Genomic DNA, 17,607 nt, shown 5'->3' on the forward strand with positions numbered 1-17,607 from the left:
ACCCGGCTAATTTTTGGATTTTTAATAGAGACGGGGTTTCACCATGTTGACCAGGCTGGTCTTGAACTGACCTCAGGTGATCTGCCTGCCTTGGCCTCCCAAAGTGCTGGGATTATAGGCGTGAACCATCGCGCCTGGCCTAAAAATAGAATTTTTATGCATGTATGTATATTTTTTTGTCAAGTTAAATACAGGAAGTAGATACATTTCAGTGTATACTGTGAATTGGCTTTAAGTATAAGAGGTTTATTTTTCCCAGCGGTTTCTGGTTCCACAAACAACTAGGTACTTTAAAGGTAGATATTTATCTTCTTTTAAAACTTTGGGTATTGATACCACCAAGGGCAGCCTATTAGGAGAGTGCAGAGCTAAAGGAGTAGAAAAACTTAGTTACCTAAGCTACTAAGGGGATTTTCACATTGGGTTGGCTAGAGACCATAGTCTTCAGCTGTAGTTCTTATACCAGTTCCTGACTGCGAAGTCAATGTTAAAGGTAAAGTTTTTCTCCCTATGTAGTCTCATTTTAAGTTGCAAATGTAGATTTTAATTAAGCAGTAGTAATATGACTCTTTTGCCTAATCTTGAAATAAATTCTACTGTATAACACTTAGGAAATGGTAATAGTTTGGTTCATATAAAAATAAAACAGCATTTGTTAATATGTCTGTTAACAAGTAGTTAATAGTTTAATGTTTGCTTTTACTGGGGCTTGTTTTGATTCATCATTTTTATTTGACTCACTAGCAGCCGTCTGTTAGTTAAAATTTAACTTTCAAGGCTCTGCGTAATTTGTTTTTTGTTAATGAAGTGCTATAAACAGCATTATGAAGCTTTTCTCTTTTAATCTTGAAAGGAAAAAAATCCATCTCTAAAAAAGCAATCACAAAGAAGAGGAAAACTGTCACAAAGTCACCTACTGTACCAGAGTTTCAGGTAAATGTTTCAACTTTGTCTCAAATTTTTTAAATTTTTTGTTTCAGTGTTCATATCATTCCTCGAGAGTTTGACTGAATTCCAAGAAACTGTAGCACACATACTTGTAATGAAATATTTCTGACAATGACTTTTCCCCCTGCAAGTGCAGATGTAGCCAAGATTTAGTCTGCTAGTATTTCATAATTTGTACCTCTGTTTTTGTTTTTTAATAGTAAAAACCCTCTTTTATATCTTAATATCTACTACGTTTCCTAGAAGCAGTTTAATAGAAAAAATATATCTGTATATACACTATATAGTATATGTATGTGTGTGTATATATATATTATATACATAAAAGCAGTGTGTGAATGAAACTCTTCCAAGAACAAATCATAATTGGAAGATGGTAATATTGCCTAGGTAATTCATTTTCATTTATTTGGGCACTGTAGAAATAAATGGTGTATTTATTAACTTGGAAAACAAATCTTTCAACTGTTAGCTGTATATGATCTTCAGAGAGAATGTTAAGTAAAGATTAATTGAAATGGTCTTTAAACATTTAAGTGAAAAGAAAAAGTAACTATTTACTGCCATATGATTAAGTGAAGAGTTTTTTATTGGTAGCTAATACTGAGCAGAGAATCTTATCCTAATTAATGCTTTTATTTTCTATTTTATAAAAGATGTATTTTCTTCAATAAACACTTTTAAAAACGTCTTTGTATTCATGTGTCCAGTCAATTTTCGAAAGTTTTATAAACTCATACCCAATGACCAAAAGATAAAAGTGATGTTAAAATGAATTTGTGAGTCTCAAGTAGAGATGAAAATAAAGGGACAATAATCATGAAAATATTGATAATATGTAATATGAGTTTAATAGATATATCTAAAAATGTGGACACGTTCATTTTCAGTAAAAATTCTATTTTGGAGAGTGTTTTTATGGAAGTTACTAACTGGTAAAAATTTAACATTTTTAAATCAACAGTTAAAAAAATAGACATGTTTTTCTGTTAGTACTTTAGAATAGAATATTTTTAATGGTATTTTTAGGATGAATTACAAACATTTCTACAAAATCCTTTTATATATTATATAACCTTGGTTCCAGAATAGTCAATACAAAAATAACAATTTTACTGTTTACTTAGAGGCCTTTATACCACTTCTTGTAACATATTTTTTAATGCTTTAGTATTATATCATCATGCTTCCTCTGATGTCACACCTGTGTTTACTATTTCTCCCACTTATTTTTTTCTCAATCCTCAAAGCATCAGCCCTGGGATTATAGATGTTAGAGCACATCTGGCCCATTGTTAATATTTCCTCTGTACCCATCTTAGTGAATAGACTTTTCCATGTATTAAGTAGCACAGGCTGCATAGACAGTGTTTTTTTAAATTGCAATAGTATTCATTAGTGAGGCATGAAATCATTTTAGTAGATTGCATGACCAGTGTTTCTTTTTTAAGCTAACAAAATTAAACTAGAAATCAACACAGTTACATATAGTAAGTGTGCTACATATAGCAGTGTGAATATGTACACTCACATATATTGTTTCATGAAACTTTGGTTTCAGTTATGTGTGTATACACAAGAACATGCATTGTAAAATGTTTTGCTGACCATGGGTCATGGTCAAAATATTTTGCTAGATTGAGCTGTTTAAAATAGTCTTGGCCAGGCGCAGTTGCTCACGCCACTTAGGGAGGCTGAGACAGGCAGATCACCCAAGGTCAGGAGTTCGAGACCAGCCTGAGCAATATGAAACCCCGTCTCTGCTAAAAATACAAAACAGATTAGCTGGGTGTGGTGGCATGTGCCTGTAATCCCAGCTACCCGGAGGCTGAGACAGGAGAATCGCTTGAATCTGGAGGCAGAAGTTACAGTGAGCCAAGATTGCGCCGTTGCACTCCATCCTGGGCAACAAGAGGGAAACTCTGTTTCTCAATAAATAAATAAATAAGTAAGTAAGTAAGTCTCTTCCTGATTCTCAAGGTGTCCTAGAGGGAGAGAAAACAGAGAGAGGGAAAAAGAGAGAGAGAGAATAGAGAGGAGTAATAGTCTCATGAAAACAGTGGTTCTTATGCCTAGTTTACAATATGAATGCCATGGCATTACTCATAAAGAAACTTGGCAACTATCTCACAGGGAAACAGATCATTTGCTTCAAATACACACATCAGTAAAATAGATAGTGCTAGTCACTAGTAAACTTTGCTATTAAATGCAAAGCTTAGTTTTGTCTCTCAAAATAATTTTATGTAGTGTGTTACTTTATTTGAAAGTCTTCCACATGTAGGAAGACTATTATGTAATAAAGTGAATTTATTCCCTGCCCAAAAGTTCTAGTGATACGGTATTTAGCACCTCAGATTCTGCAAATTATTTGTTTTGTCCAAGGTGTTTTAAATGTCACATTTCTAGTATTAAACATAAAAATATAGAAATATTTAGCCAGAAGATTTTCATATTATTCATTCTGAAATATCTTGCTTCTGAGAACAACGAACCTGTTTTTGGATAGATAATAGATCCGTTTTGTAAAACCTGACCGATTTGCCAAAGGACCAGTCTTCTTTAAATTGACAGAAAGCATGCTTAGATAGAGATAAATGAAAGGGTTAAATTGTGAAGTTTTTTAAGTCCTAATGAGTTTTTAAAAATGTATTTTGACCTCAGCTTCTTTTTAGTTTGCCAGTGTTTTTGTTGATTTTTTTTAAAGCTAGAAGTTGAACTTGCCCCCCTGTTTGCTTCAGAAAGAATCCATGTTTATATACATACCTAGTATCTGCACCCAGGTTTAGAAAATACTCATCCCACTCCTATTTAGAGTATCCACTGTGAGCATTCAAATGATGGATTGGATTTGTGTGTGTGGCAGGGTGGGGTGGGAGTGTGTGTGTGTGTACAGTCAGCCCTCTATATCTGTGGGTTGTGGGTTCTGCATCTGTGCATTCAACCTTGGATTGAAAATATTTTCTTAAATGTGTCTGTACTGAACATGTACTGACTTTTTTTCTTGTCATTATTCCCTAAACAATATGGTATAACAACAATTTATATCACAGCTACATTGTATTAGGTATTGTAAGTAATGTAGAGATGACCTAAAGTATATGGGAGGATGTGTTATATGCATATACTATTCCACTTTATATCAAGGTCTTAAGCATCCTTGGACTTTGGTATCCACAGGGTTCAGAGGTGAGTCGTGGAACCAGTCCCCCACGGATACTGAGGGACGACTGTATATTGTAAAGGGGCTAACCAAATGTGTGCCACTTTTTCCTAAGAGTTATGTCAGTGGTTCTCAAATAAAAATAATGTGATACCTTCATTTAAAATAAAGATTGTTGGTTTCATCCTCCAAAGACCGTGATTCAGTGGGTACCAGTAATCTGCATAGTGGTTAAATACAAGGGTTCTGCAACCAGGCTACCTACTTGGGTTTGAATGCCAGCTCTGCCACTCATTAACTCTGTGGGGTAAGCTATTTAACCTCTCTATGATTCCAGTTTCTCATTTGTACAGTGGGGTAATAATAGTACCTTCCTTGTAGAGTTGTTGTGAGGATTGAATGATACAACTTACTGTTCTAGCCATTTTTATTATGTTTTCAAATAAGCAGGTCAGTTGCTTCTGATGAAAAACACTGAATTATGAATAGGAAAATCAATTTAAAATGGCATAAAAACGTCTATTATTGACCCTTAGCACTCTTTCCGTTTACTTAAAACCTTGAAATAAATCTTGGATTTGGTCTTAATGAAAGTGGCACATGATTAAGCCTACAAGAATTTGAAAAGTGGAAAACCAAGTAATAGTATTTGCATCATGATGTTTGACGAGAGTAAAAACTTATATTTATACCTTCTTTATTGTTATGATGCATTATATATTTGGCATGTAGGGGAAATTATTGGTTTTTTTAGTAATAATTATTGATATTGGTGATTTAAGTTTTTATATCAACTTTAACATTTACTTATGACTTTGTTAACTTGGTAAAACTCTCTTTTCCTTACCTGTTTTGTAATAAAAGAAAGACTATTAGACTGAAAAGTGAATGTCAGTTTTTCTAATAGTTATTTTTTCTAAAAAGTCTTTTCATTTAACATTTAAGAGAGATATCTAATGTTATATGATTTATCTTTTGTGCATAATTATGACAGTTACAGGAAGTATTTTTAAAAACTAATGTGTTGGGTCTCAATAACATAAGTTTTAAAAATAATTTAACAGCCTTAGTGACCCTAAGTCTGATTTTCATTGATAACCAAAAAAACATCTTTCATGCAATGTGCACTTGCTCTCATTTCATGTGCATGATTGATTTTAAAGGCTGCTTTGCAGAACTCCAGAATCCAGCTGCTAAGACTTATATTAACATTGTTTTCAAACATAAGCAAAAACTCACTGATCCTTAACATACCTCTGAAAAAACTGTACTTCTCCATCTAACCAATGGAGAAACTAAGGGATAAGAGATAAAGCATTTCAGCATAACAAGTTGAAACCAAAATTAAAATTAGTTTTTTTTGTTGTCGTCGTTTGTTTTGAGACGGAGGATCGCTCTGCCACCAGACTGGAGTGCAGTGGCACGATCCTGGCTTACTGCAATCTCCAACTCCCTGGTTCAAGCGATTCTCTGTGGTTTCCTCTATCAGTGTGTCATCTTAGGTCATTTTACCTCTGTTAGTTTAATCAGCTTTTTAACTGCTTCACTGTATTCAAGACCTTTTGATTATATCATTATTTTGAATTGCTCCCTGTTAAAATGAATATTTTTAACCTTGGCTTTTTGTTTCACTTTTAACAGCAGGAGTTCTTAATTCTCCCTTAAAATTAATATAGTTCTCCCTTAAAAATATATATAGTTCATTGAGAGAAACACCTGTGTTTAATCACATGGTTGTTTATCAGACTTATTTGGCTTTCACGTCACAAGTGATATCCTTATTTGCAGGTTTTTAAGTAGTCGTTATTGCTGGTATGGTGATGATAAGAAATAAAAAGGAATTTTTCCATCTGCATAGTTTTAGCAGATGCTATTATAATTTTAGTTTAAATACAATATAAATTTTGAATTTATACCATGCATTTAGTATTTTACTTATAATTTTTATAATAAATTACAGGATCTTTTATTAGAATGGGAGTGAATGTGATCCCTTTTGTCTGGATTTTTTCATTTTTACTTTTCTACATTGTTTTCCTTTTGCTTTGCTTTTTAATACAATCTACCGTGTTGTTTGTATTTTTTTAATGTTACCTTATGTCCTTTTTTGGAGCAAGTAAATATCTTTCAAACCTATTGAGTTTTTATCCAAATAATTTCTAGTTTGAAGTATCAATAAAGTAAGGAATGATTTATTATGTAGTTGTTCTGAGATGTGGTTATGTTTTTTTGGTCTCTACAGGGCCTCCCCACTCCTACCATATACATACATGGCTGCTTCTTGATTTGAAGAGAGGACCTTTTAATATTACCATTTAATAAAAGTGAAAGCTTAGATATAAACTAAATCCTAAAACTACAATACAAGTTCAGTTGTTAGATTTCTTTATTTTGTTTTGTTTATAAAGACCCTTTTAAAAAGAATATAATATAGTAGGAGAAGTCCTGGGTTTTGTGGTTTCCTCTATCAGTGTGTCATTTTAGGTCACTTTACCTCTGTTAATTAGCTTTTATATGAATTAGAGATAGGTCTCTTTAGCCTAGGCTAAGGCTTGGACAAATTACATGTTTTTAGTCCCTTTCAGCTCTGAGATCTGTGATTTTGTAACTCTGCCATGGATTGTATTAAATGAAAGGTTAACTTGAGGGAGTGTGACAGCCTTGGAGAGGTTCTTCCTGGGAGATAAAACTCTTCTTGTAACCTCTGCGGCTTGACTGAAAAACCTCCTCTCAGGAGTGTTAGCATTGTGACCTGACTGTAATCTGAGCTGCTATGGAGTTTCTTGTTCACCCCTGCAGGCCCTGTGCCTCAGATATGTTTTTCAAATGCAAGATAATGAGAAGGAGGTTTTAATAAGGTGTTTTGCTTTGTTAAAAAAAAAAATCTGTATTCTCCTTTTTAAAGTTGAACTTTGTTTATTGGGTTGATTCTGTTTTTAAAAGCATCATATGAAGTTGAGTTGAATGTAATGGCCACATATATGCCTTATTTCGGAGTTAGAAGAGAGGCAGTAGAGTTGTTTATGACATTGAGTTGGCATAAATCACATTAGTTGTGTTCCTATTCAGTTTTATAAAAGGTTAATTTGACTCTGTATATTGGGTATATATATTAAATATATATAGAGAGAATATATGTTAGTATTAATATATTAAGTATAAATTGTTATGTAGCTATTAAGGTCATTTTAATATAACCTCAGAGTATTATCGCTAAAAATATTTTAAGAAACAATTGTCTTATCATTGTACATTTAATTCAATATGCCATTCCCTATTTGGAAATTAATATTTTTATATTTTCATACTCATTAGCTCCGTGGTACCAGAATGTTCCAGTAGCCATGTTGATTTGTAATTCATAGTCATTTAGTACCTTACTACTCAAAAATGTTATCTGTAGACAATACCTGGAAACTTGTTAGAAATGCGGAATCCGAGGTCTCACCTCAGACATACTAAACAAAAAACCATTTTATTAAGATCCCCATGCAATTCTTATGCACATTAAAGTTTGAGAAGTACTAATTTAGTAGTTTACTATCTACGTAAGCCACTTGAAAGTGTTATTTCAGGTAGCTCTTAAGCTATATGATTTCATTCATGGTTTGGCTTCAGAACTGTGTTATCTCTTGATTTAAATGGAACATAATTATCTGTTGACTTCATAACTAATTGATAATTGAAAGATCTCAAAATGTTTTAGGGCATGTTTAGTTGTAGGGATATATGTCTTCATTTAGTTGTAGGGGTATATGTCTTCATTGTTCTGTAAATTTCTACAAACTGCATGCAAAATGTACCCTTATTCCTTGTGTAGTGAGACAACTGAGATGCAAGTTAAAATTCCTCTAAGGTTTGCCATATGTGCAAATAAGAAATCTATGATTTGATATTAACAAGTACACCAAGTTCAGTGAAAAGAGAAATAGCCATCCATCTGCAAGCTCTGGGGCAAATTTGACACAGTCATCATAATAGCAGATTTTACTATGAAAAGTTGAGTCCTTACTGAATACTTAATAAAAATCCACTATAGGGACAACATTGTTCCAAGTCTTCATAGTTACAGTAGAAGCTGAAGACGCTCTCTAGTTCTAGACCCACTTACCTGGTTGGCCAGTCCACTGCTTGACCATCAACATTTCTTTCATAAGTAAATTTGGCAAATTGTAATGTGTAGTTTCTAATAAATATCAGCTACACTGTCCCACTACATCACTGTATTGTTTCTACTCTCAAATTGTTTAATCTGGATTATTTAAGTACATATTTTCCCTGCTTGGTCAATTCTATGAGTTTGAAATTGTATAGATATTCCTAATAGGTAATTGTTAATACAAATTATCTGTGATAATTTTTTCTTAGTCTCTTAGGTTGAACTGTCTTGCCATTTTTGTAGATAAAAAGCGTATCAGCAATTTCATATGGTTTAACCTAGTAAAAGAAATTTAAGGGGCTCTGTCTTATTTTTGTCACTCAGTAGCCACGAGGAATTATTTTGTTGTAACCCACTTTTGCTTTTGTTGTTTTTGTTAGCTTTTCTAACAAAAGAAAGTGCCTTTTAGGAAAACAATTCCCTTACATGGAAATTAATGAATGTAACAAACATGGGGCTGATAAAAGCTAATGGTGAATTAGTAATTTATAAGTACAGTATGTTTTTTAAATTATCACATGGTATAAACATTACAACAAGACTTTTCATTAATCTGAGATTTTTCCTGTCTATTTGGTTGCAGTTTTGTTTCAGAAATCTAGTTCTTTTTCACAATTTTTAAAAAAATAGCTTAAATTATTTTAGGAAAAAATGTATAGAACGAATTGGAGAAATTCAGTATAATTTTACAAAAACTAAGATGTCGTTAATAATATTTTTGCTATTGTTGCTGACACTTCACTAAAACTTTAGTAATTAAACCAAGCTAGTTTAGTTGTTAATGACTAATAATTGTTTTGGCCATTTGCCAGTGTTACCAGGTGAAATAAAATGAGCCACACAATTATGAAAGGAAATAGATGCTATCTGTGGAGATGGTTTTATTAAAGAATACTAAACTGATACTAAGAATGTGTACTTTATTTTGTTTGTCTTTGAATGTATTACATATAGTTGCAGTCCTTTTAGCAACCCCAACAGCAATAACTAAGGTTTGTTAAATTGTATAGTTAGCAAACCAAGGAAAAGGTATAACAGTTCTCCAGGAGTGTGTTTATTCACCTACTGGGAGACTGCCTGATGAAGCATTTCTTAAAGGTGATTTGACAACCTGTGAAATCTAGGGTGAGTTTCCAGATCTTTGTCATTCTGGGCTGAAAGTTAATAATGTTAAGAAAGTACCCGAATTATAAAGCAAACTGAAAGGTGGGGATGTGGGATAAAACCACCAATGTTGAAATTTCAGCTTCTTTTATACTAAGCCTGAAGTTCATATATCATAGCAAGTAAATAAATATATTTTAAAATATAAACTGCAGAACTTTCCTTGCTTTTTACTATTACAGAGAAAAATAATTGTGAATTCAGTGTGTGTTAAAACAACTTCTGTTACCACATTTTGGGTGTTTTATATTATGTGTTATCAAGCTGTGTTTTTGTGTTTTATTTTAGCTTATTTGCACTAATCTTGATGAACTCAGGGAATTAATCACAAAAATCGAGAATGAACTCAAAGATCTGGAAAACAGTAGAAAAAAATCGGTAGGTGTTGATCCAAAAGTTCTATCTATTATTGTCAGCATTAAAATTTATTCCTGCTTTTTCCTAAAGCCTTTTTGAAATCTTGTTTTCCTGGATTACATGAAAATTTACAATGAAAGATAGAAACATTGTTTCTTTTATTTCTCCTGTGTGATCTAGTTTTCATTTTTAATAGACAGAAATCATGCCAGGGCAGTTAAATTAATTTTGTTTGCCTGGTTTGTATCAGGTATAGTTTTAGATATTTCCCAGTATACTGGCTGGTTGTTTTCTGACTGGTACTTTTTTGGTTAATGTTTGCCTTGCAAATATTCTTAATAGTTATATGCTTTTAATGGAAGTTTATTGCTTAGTAACATAAAATTTTAATTCAGTGTAACATAAAAACAGATATAAATTGTTTAATACTGCCCCAGATGATTTTGATACATACTTAACAATATGACTTTTTTAAGAACCTTTATCTGGTGAAAGGTTTTTTAACTTTCACTGTATCGTCTAAATTATAATTTTTACTTTCATTTTCTAATATTTTTATTGTTCTTGAGAGACTTAGAGTTTAAGGGCATATATTTATTCATCCGATACTTGGTAAAACACTCAATTCTACTATTTATTAAATCAGTAACACCTGTTTAACTAGCATTTATAGTTGGGCTATGCACAGATTTTAAACACAATTACATACCAATAAATAAAAGGGAAAGGCTTTAAACCTGAAGAAAATAATTTTTTTTAAACCTTTCGTTTTGCGCCTTAGGAATATCATGAAGCCACTTTTAGATCTATGCTCAGAACCTGTTAATATAAATATGTGTAAAATATGGTTAGTGATTCAGCAAGTTTGATATCGGCAGATTTGTATTAGTCATTTTATATGTTGTTAGGAAAGACACATTGGTAGCACTCTGAAAGGAGATTGCAGTACCATAAAAATACAACCTGCTGAAGTTACTTAGTACTGGGGTGAAACAGCCTTAAGCATTCCAGAAGTCTCATGTGTGATAGATAACCCTGAGAGTATCATGGTAATTTAAGAGAGAGAATAAATGCTCATAATGATAGTCATCAATTAGCAAGAAAACATTATGTTCGGTAATTAACTTGAGAATGTGGAAAACTGCATATTTTGGAAATATTTTCATTAAAAATTGTTTAGATTATTATATTGTTATACGCATACACTTTAGGTGTATAGGCAGTCTCTTGATGTGGAAGACTATGTGTTTCATTAAAATTTACTGCTGTGATATGTTCCTCAGACATTTATACTATGTAAATGTTACTTTGGAGCCAGAGGGTTTTTTTGTTTTTTTGTTTTTTTATGTTTTATGCTCAGAAAGGACTAATTCTGTTCGCTAATAGGAAGGAATAGTCTTTTTAAAATATCAGAGTGTTACTGTTTTTTGTGGAAGTTGTTTTTAGGGACGTGTCCATATTTCATTCTAAACAATTCTGTTAAATAAATTTGCCAATTTTTTTATGCTACAGTTAAACATAACTTTTATTTTTTCCCATATTATAAATTAGAGGGTTTTTTAATGCATACTTTTAAACATAGTTGAATTATGTACTTATGGCATATATTATAGGAGAAAAAGACTTCTGCAAGCGTTCTAGAGGCTTCTGTAAAGCCATTCACCTCATTTCCATTGGTACTGTGTAGAAGAAGAGTAAAAGAAAACATAAACCACTGTCAGGCGTGGTGGCTCAGGCCTGTAAACTCAGCACTTTGGGAGGCTGAGGTGGGAGGATTTCTTGAGCCCAGGAGCTCAAGACCAACGTGGACAACATAGCTAGACCCAGTCTCTACAAAAAATAAAAAATTAGCTCAGCGTGGTGGTGCATGCCTGTAATCGCAGCTTCTCAGGAGGCTGAGGCAGGAGGATCACTTGTGCCCAGGAGGTCGAGGCTGCAGTGAGCTGTGATCATGCCACTGCACTCCATCCTGGGCAACAGAGCCAGAACCTGACTCAAAAAAAAGAAGAAAACATAAACTACAAATATTTGACATTGTATTCCTTGAGGGCATGTTAATCAGTAAATTTTAGATTACCCTAGGGTTTAGTTGATTTGATTTGTATCTGTAAACTTTTAACTTGTCCATGCCCCCTGATGTTTGCATATTAGTTTTAAAATATGTTTTCCACCCTTCAAAAAGTAGAAATTCTTGGAACTGTACTTAGCAGGGATAATCTTACTGAGATTACCAACATAAGAGCTCTTTCTCCTTAATTTAAACTGTTTAAAAGATTGTTTACATGAACAGATTATCTTAACCAGTGAAATGGCCACATAGCATAAAGCAAATAGACAATAGAAGTTTGCATCTATCGTTCCTTATTTTTTACAAAAGCTAATACTGAGTGTGATAGGTGTTCTAAGAATTAACTTTATTGAATGTTTATGTTATGTAATGTATGTTATGTTATTTATGTTTACTACCAGTTTGGCATCATTTGGGAGTAAGGTGTTCCACTTAACTGAATTTCTAGATAGCTGAAACTTAAACCTTTGATACTAAAACTTAATTTTAATGGAAAAACTTCCCTGACTCCTTGTACTAAACACAATTTAACCTTTTCTTTATGACTTGAGGGTCATCATTTATGAATAACAGTATTGTTACTCTAAAAATCTGTTGGTATTAGTAGTTCTGATTAAACATTCACCAAAAGGCTTTTATGTTAGTATATTTTGAAGGATTTTGTTTGTATTTTTGCTTTTGTTCTGTCTTTTTTTCATTGCCAGGCTGTCTGTCACCTGTCATTTCTTGTGTGTGTCCATATACTTGCCCTAGCTGATATATTGTGGATTAAGAAAGCAGGTAACCATACTTACTAGAATTGAGTTCATGGTGAGAACCTGAAGGATTTTCTTAACAATGAAGTGTGTAAACTTGGTAATAGTGACAACTCTTTTGACTGATTCCTTGTCTTATGGCCTTTCTTCACTATTGTCAGACAAATGAAGTATTAATACTGATCTTCATAAGAGTATATCACTGTCAAAACTAAGTATCTGGAGCCAAAACAATTCTTTTATTATCAACGTTCATATCTATGATAATGGCTCCAGTAACAAAGAAGATATATTCTGTTATAAATATTTCTTTGTCATAAATGTCATTACTAAATATAGAAATTACACATGTGATAGAGGATTTAACATGGATTCATATAATACAAACACCTAGCTGCTTCAGGAGACTTCTCTGCAGGGACTTTCCAGATAGTTTTTCCTACCAAAGTAGAAAAGCAACAGGGAAGAAGGATCCCATTTATTCACTCAGGTGAATATTCCATTTTAAAAGTTTTTTTTTTTAATTAATGAACTTTATTTTTTAGAGCAGCCTTATTTTTACATAACAAGGTCTTTTTAACCTTTTAGAGGTTTTGTCATTGAACTATTCATTGTACTGGAAGACTTAGTGTTTTAAAATTTAGATTGTTTACTCATTCTTGCAAAACAACTAATACTGTTTATGGTTAATAATATGAAGAGAAAAATGCTTTTATTTCCTGAAATTTATACTCAGTTCACTTGATCCCATCACTCCATTTAGGGGGTTAGTCCAAAAAGTCCTCGTCATCCTTTAGATCCTATGGTACTGAACTTAATTATCTACCAGAGATTTGTTGAAAGTGAGACCTCTGGTTGAGATAAATGTACAACAATGTATTTCTCATCATTATTTACATCATAGCATTCTTTCATGATCTAAAGAAGAAATCGGAACATTTTGTTTTTATTTATGTGGTTTTAGCAGATACAATTTGCATTTTGCTTAATTATTTAAAAAATATCTTTTTTAGTGTAGGAAATTTATTAGTTTTCCTGAAAGATAAAGCTAAGATATTGATAACTTTACCTGATCTTATGTATTTGAAATACACAGTATTGCTTTCTAAATAATAAAAATTGGAAGATATCTCCAAACTTATATTTCTAAGTTTTTCATATAATCCCCTTTTCCCTCATTTGTTTAATGTCCTTTATGTTCTGTATCATAGTTCTGATTTTCAAAGAAGTTTCAATCTTTTTCAATTAAGGAAGACCCTTGTAGAGCTTGGGTATGAGGAAAAGTGAAAATTTTGCAATAACAATTTATTTATAAGGAAAAAAACCTCTTCTGGGTTATGTGATGATAAATGAAAGTCTTATATAAATATTGATGAGTAAATTTTAAATGTAAGACCACATCTTTTCTAATACGTCTTTTATCAGATAAGCCCCTCAGCATTGTGTAGGATCTAAGATTTTATTTCTAAATTTTATAATCAATATGTAAGGAAAGCTATACATATTGAGCACAACCGCCTGTGCACTTTGATCCTGTGATGCTATTTAGAATTTAACTTTTGTTCTCCCCATTTCTTCTCCCTACCGCAAAAAGTAATACATGCAACGGTATGTTTAGCAGACCACCCCTAGTAGTGGAAATTTGGAAACAATCCGTATGTCCAGCAGTAGGGAGATGGTAACCAAACAATATTAACACACTGTTATATAGCTATGAAATTGGTAGATCATTGTTACAACATGGAAATATTTGGGAAATGTTGTTTTAAGAACATACACAATAGGCCAGGCGTGGTGGCTCACACCTGTAATCCCAGCACTTTGGGAGGCCGAGGTGGGCAGATCACAAGTTTAGGAGTTCGAGACCAGCCTAGCTAACATGGTGAAACCCCATCTCTACTAAAAGTACAAAAATTAGCCAGGCTGTGGTGGCGCGTGCCTGTAATCCCAGCTGCTTGGGAGGCTGAGGCAGGAGAATAGCTTCAACTCGGGAGGCAGAGGCTTCTGTGAGCCAAGATGGTACCACTGCGCTTGAGACTGTACCACTGCACTCCAGCCTGGGCAACAGAGCAAGACTCTGTCTCAAAACAAAAAGACATACAAAATAATATGTACATAATGATTACAGTATGTAAAAAGGTATGTAAAAAAGAATTATAAAGAAATTTTAAGTAATGGATAAAGTTAATCTTTATTATGTTCTTAAAATAATGTAAATTCAGAATACAATAATAATACTTCTCTTACCTAACTAAAGGGTATACATTAGCTAGACTGAATATTAGGGAAGTCAGAAGCTTAGATCAGAGATGCTAACCCCCCCCAGTTTTTTGGTCACAGAGTTCTGTATAAGCCAGTGGTTATCAATCAGGAATGATTTTGCTCTCCTTCCCTAGGAGACATTGATTGTCATAGTTGAAGAAGTGGCACTGGCATTTAATGGATAGAGGCCGATGATGCTGCTGAACATCCTACATTGTAATGATCCTACAATACACAGACATTCCTCCACAACACAGAACTGTCTTGTCCCAAATGTCAGTTGTGCTGAGGTTGTAAAACCCTGGTAAAAGCCTGTATTTGCTAAGGGCCTTATTCTTTCATTCTGTCCACTGCTGCCAACTTACTAAGTTGATGTTTTGAAAGTTAGGTAGAAATCAGTGAAATGATAATACCAGATCTCATCGTAGAGAGTATTATATTACATAATATACTTCTAATTAAGACTTGTCCTTGATGGAACTTGTGAATGTCTGTGTTAACCTTTACCCTTCATAATTCCATCGATGATTAATAAAGATTCTTGACCTTGGCTTCCATTAGTATAGGAAATGTTATAAACAATATGGTTATATATGTATTTTCTTTATTCAGTTTTAGAAATATGATGTGATATATTCTTAAAATATTGTAAGGAATGATAATATAAGTAAATGGAAAAATATTGACAAATAATGTTATAAAATAACAATGTTATAAAACTACATATAATGTTATAAAACCACTTAATGTTATAAAACCACTTATTACACATGTAATGGTAGTGTGTTATAAAACCACTTAAAACTACGTATAATAAGTGGTTTTATAACATTAATAACAGCTTTCACTATATGCATACTGATATAAGGCAAAGAAATTATTGTGCATTAATCTTATTTTCTAACACCTGTAAAAAAGAAATGTTATTCTATTATATTGAAGGATAATGGAATTTTCCCTCTTCTCTCCATTTCATGTCCCATTTTCTCAGTGAGGTTTCAAGTCAATATTTTTAATATCATTTTATAGCCAGCTGTATAGAATACAGTGTAAGGAGCTTTAAGTACATTCAGAGTCCTCAGTAAGCCCTAATTACTTTACTTCATGGCTTTAGTTGTAAGTATGGTTGTAATAATCTCTAAGTTATTCTTAAAATTAGTTTTATTTAAGGTTTTAATAGTCAAATCATGTGTAAAATATGTTTTTTATTCTAGATCTTCTGGTAAACTCATTAATGGTTAACAAAACTGAAAACTATCTCAGCTGTGGGAGAAAATCAATTTTCCTTTAAATAGTTATACTAAATCTTTTAAAAATTAAAATGACCTTTTGGAAATGTTGCACAACAGATAAAATGTGCTTTTTACCTGCTTAGTTACAGATTCTATCCTTATTTATTAGGTAACTATTTTCTGAATGTCTTCTATGTGCTATGTATAGTACCAGGAACTTGGTAGGAATCCAGAGATTAAAACTAAGTTCCTGTCATCAAGGAATTCACTTACAGAGTTTAAGATTTTATCCTCAACCTGTGGATTAAAATATTTATTTATTATTATTATTTTGAAGGTAGGGGCTCCTTGCTCTGTCACCCAGGCTGGGGTGCAATGGCACAATCATAGCTCACTGTATCCTTGACCTTTTGGGCTCAAGTGATCCTCCCACCTCAGCCTCAAGAGAAGCTGGGACTAGAGGCTCAAACCACCACACCTGGCTAATTTTTGTATATTTTGGTAGAGATAAGGTTTTGCTGTGTTGCCTAGGCTGGTCTCAAATTCCTGGGCTCAATTGATCCTCCTGCCTTAGCCTCCCAAAGTGCTAAAATTTTTATTTTTAATTAGGGTTGGTTGGGCTAGCCCCTGTCCTTTTATAAAAGATTTAATCTTTTATTTTCAAGCTGTGTTTATTCATAAGTCACCAGACACCATAGACATTTGCTCGCTTCCCTTAATTACGTGTTTGTATTAATATGTTGTTTGGCAGTAGGGTAAAAGGGCAAATAACATGAATTTTATGGAGAATCAAATGTTAACTGACATGTTCAGAATAATCATGAAAAAGGGGACCTAGATGATAGGAAATGTGAGCCAGACATACATGACTGGTCAGGCAAACAAAGTTTCTGTTGACTGTAGTCACTGAATTATTTGAAAATGCATGATCTTCATTCATATCCTACTCTACACAACTAAGAACTAGATTTTAACCTTTGTTTACAGTGCTCACTGTTTCTACTTACTGCAGTTTGGCTTGATGGTTTGAATCCCATCAGGAAAACTTGCATGAAAACAATGTTTGAAAACCTCTCTCTTCCAGAGTTCCCATTAAAGGGAAAAAAGATTGTACATTGTTTTTTTCATCAGGCAGGTAGTTAATGCTGTATATTCCATATATCCCAGCACAGAGTTGAGTTTCAAAGGAGTTGCCCTAGGTACAGATGCTTCTGTAGTCAAGAGCTTTCTAGTCTTTCTTTTTACTTTTTTTTTTTTTTTTTGGAAACAGAGTCTTGTTCTTTCACCTAGGCTGGAGTGCAGTGGCATGATCTCAGCTCACTGCAACCTCTGCCTCCCAGGTTCAAGTGATTCTCCTGCCTCAGCCTCCAGAGTAGCTGGAATTACAGGCATGTGCCACCATGCCCAGCTAACTTTTGTATTTTTAAGAGAGATGGGGTTTCACCATGTTGGCCAGACTGGTCTCAAACTCCTGACCTCAGGTGATCCACCTGCCTTAG

At 33.1% G+C, this 17,607-nt stretch overlaps 1 protein-coding gene across 4 annotated transcripts in view; it reads left to right on the forward strand.

The window, feature by feature from the left end:
- KIAA2026 (KIAA2026 ortholog) overlaps window positions 1-17,607 on the forward strand; it is an 89,942-nt gene that overhangs the window by 52,379 nt on the left and 19,956 nt on the right. For 3 of the 4 annotated variants that reach the window (XM_023213159.2, XM_023213161.3, XM_023213162.1), the window contains exons 4-5: window positions 854-933; window positions 9,723-9,812. In XM_023213159.2, coding sequence (XP_023068927.1) covers window positions 854-933; window positions 9,723-9,812 — 170 coding nt within the window. The remainder of the gene's footprint in view (window positions 1-853; window positions 934-9,722; window positions 9,813-17,607) is intronic. The other variant, XM_023213160.3, reaches the window with a different exon arrangement.

Source organism: Piliocolobus tephrosceles, chromosome 14 (genome assembly GCF_002776525.5).
Source record: "Piliocolobus tephrosceles isolate RC106 chromosome 14, ASM277652v3, whole genome shotgun sequence".
Lineage (NCBI taxonomy): Eukaryota > Metazoa > Chordata > Mammalia > Primates > Cercopithecidae > Piliocolobus > Piliocolobus tephrosceles.